At 38.7% G+C, this 1,282-nt stretch overlaps 1 protein-coding gene across 1 annotated transcript in view; it reads right to left on the reverse strand.

Moving 5' to 3' along the window:
- Positions 1–220: 220 nt before the first annotated feature.
- Positions 221–1,282, reverse strand: part of lsm3 (LSM3 homolog, U6 small nuclear RNA and mRNA degradation associated) — a 4,175-nt gene continuing 3,113 nt past the window's right edge. The window contains exon 4 of the mRNA XM_008292171.1: positions 221–1,082. Coding sequence (XP_008290393.1) covers positions 972–1,082 — 111 coding nt within the window. The 3' untranslated portion in view covers positions 221–971. The remainder of the gene's footprint in view (positions 1,083–1,282) is intronic.

Below are 1,282 nucleotides of genomic sequence, written 5' to 3' on the forward strand. Positions count from 1 at the left end.
ACGTCTCTCTATTTGACTTCTACTTTCAGTGGAGAATATTCATATTGCAGAACAAATGAGTTTATTGTGTCCAGCTTGTTTACAGTAAACGATCAATTCCTAAAACGATGCAAAGAATTTTACAGTAAATTAGCACGATGAGGGACCCAGAGTTTAGTGGTCGCATAAATAAATATAAATCATGGTACCAGTTACAAAAATCACACCAGACTTCAGACAGTTTCTTTCTCCAATTACTTTTTTTTTTTATTATTCAACTTTACCAAATGAAAACAAACGTTTACACATCTGACGTATTCCCACATCCCACAAAAAAAAAACTAAAAAAATACATATAAAAAGATGCAACTAAAACCATCCAACAGAAACTCAACATTCACAGATCACGGGTTTGGAGTAACTGTGAGACTTTTTCCTGGGAACCAACGTAGTTACACGAGAAATTTCAAAATCCAGAATCATAAAAAACCCCCCGTTAAGTAAATGTTGCTTTAATTTGGTCACATCAGACGGTTGGAGGAGAACTGAAGCAGCTCACAGCGACTCATCCAAGTCCTCTAAAGCTGAGTCAAGCTTAATTTTTAATGTTCAGGCCTAACAACTAAACTTGTATGGATTAATAACCGGCTGAACTGAATATGTGTTGAAATATTCAGAGAACTCAAATTGTGGCCTGATTTCCCCAATAATCCCAAAATCAATCTAACAACTACTTGCCCACATTAACAGAAATAACACTGATCATTCCAAAAGACCCCCTCCTCCTTTTTTTCCCCTTTACTCAAAACATGTTTTGCAAAAGAACGTTAATAGTTTGTTAAATTTCACTCGTGTAAAATAAGAGGATGATGTGGGCAAAAGTCTGTGGGATCAAACTCCCCTTGTTTTGGACAGAAGCAGAACCCGCTTCCTTTCGGATCTGAAACTTCCCAGCCGGCGCAAACTCTTCTTCGCGGCGGGCATCGTCCAGGTTAACCCACCCTGAGAGGAGGAGCGACGAGGACGACGCCGTCCCCCCTCACAAACAGCATGGGGATGTTCCTCTTGGTCGACTGAAAGGAGTAAAAAAATAAAAACAAAAGCTTTTACTTTGAGCTTAAAGTCAAATATTTTATACAAACTTTGTGAAATGTGTTTAACTGGGAACGTTCTGTATTATTAATCAACACTTAGTAATGAGAGTATTGTGGTATTATAACCGACACCCTGTTCTCACAGAAAGCCAAAGTTCCAACTCTGACACACCGATCTACAAACGACAGCAGCTCCAAACAAAACCAGG

Source organism: Stegastes partitus, unplaced genomic scaffold (assembly GCF_000690725.1).
Source record: "Stegastes partitus isolate 25-593 unplaced genomic scaffold, Stegastes_partitus-1.0.2 Scaffold789, whole genome shotgun sequence".
In the NCBI taxonomy this organism is placed as follows: domain Eukaryota; kingdom Metazoa; phylum Chordata; class Actinopteri; family Pomacentridae; genus Stegastes; species Stegastes partitus.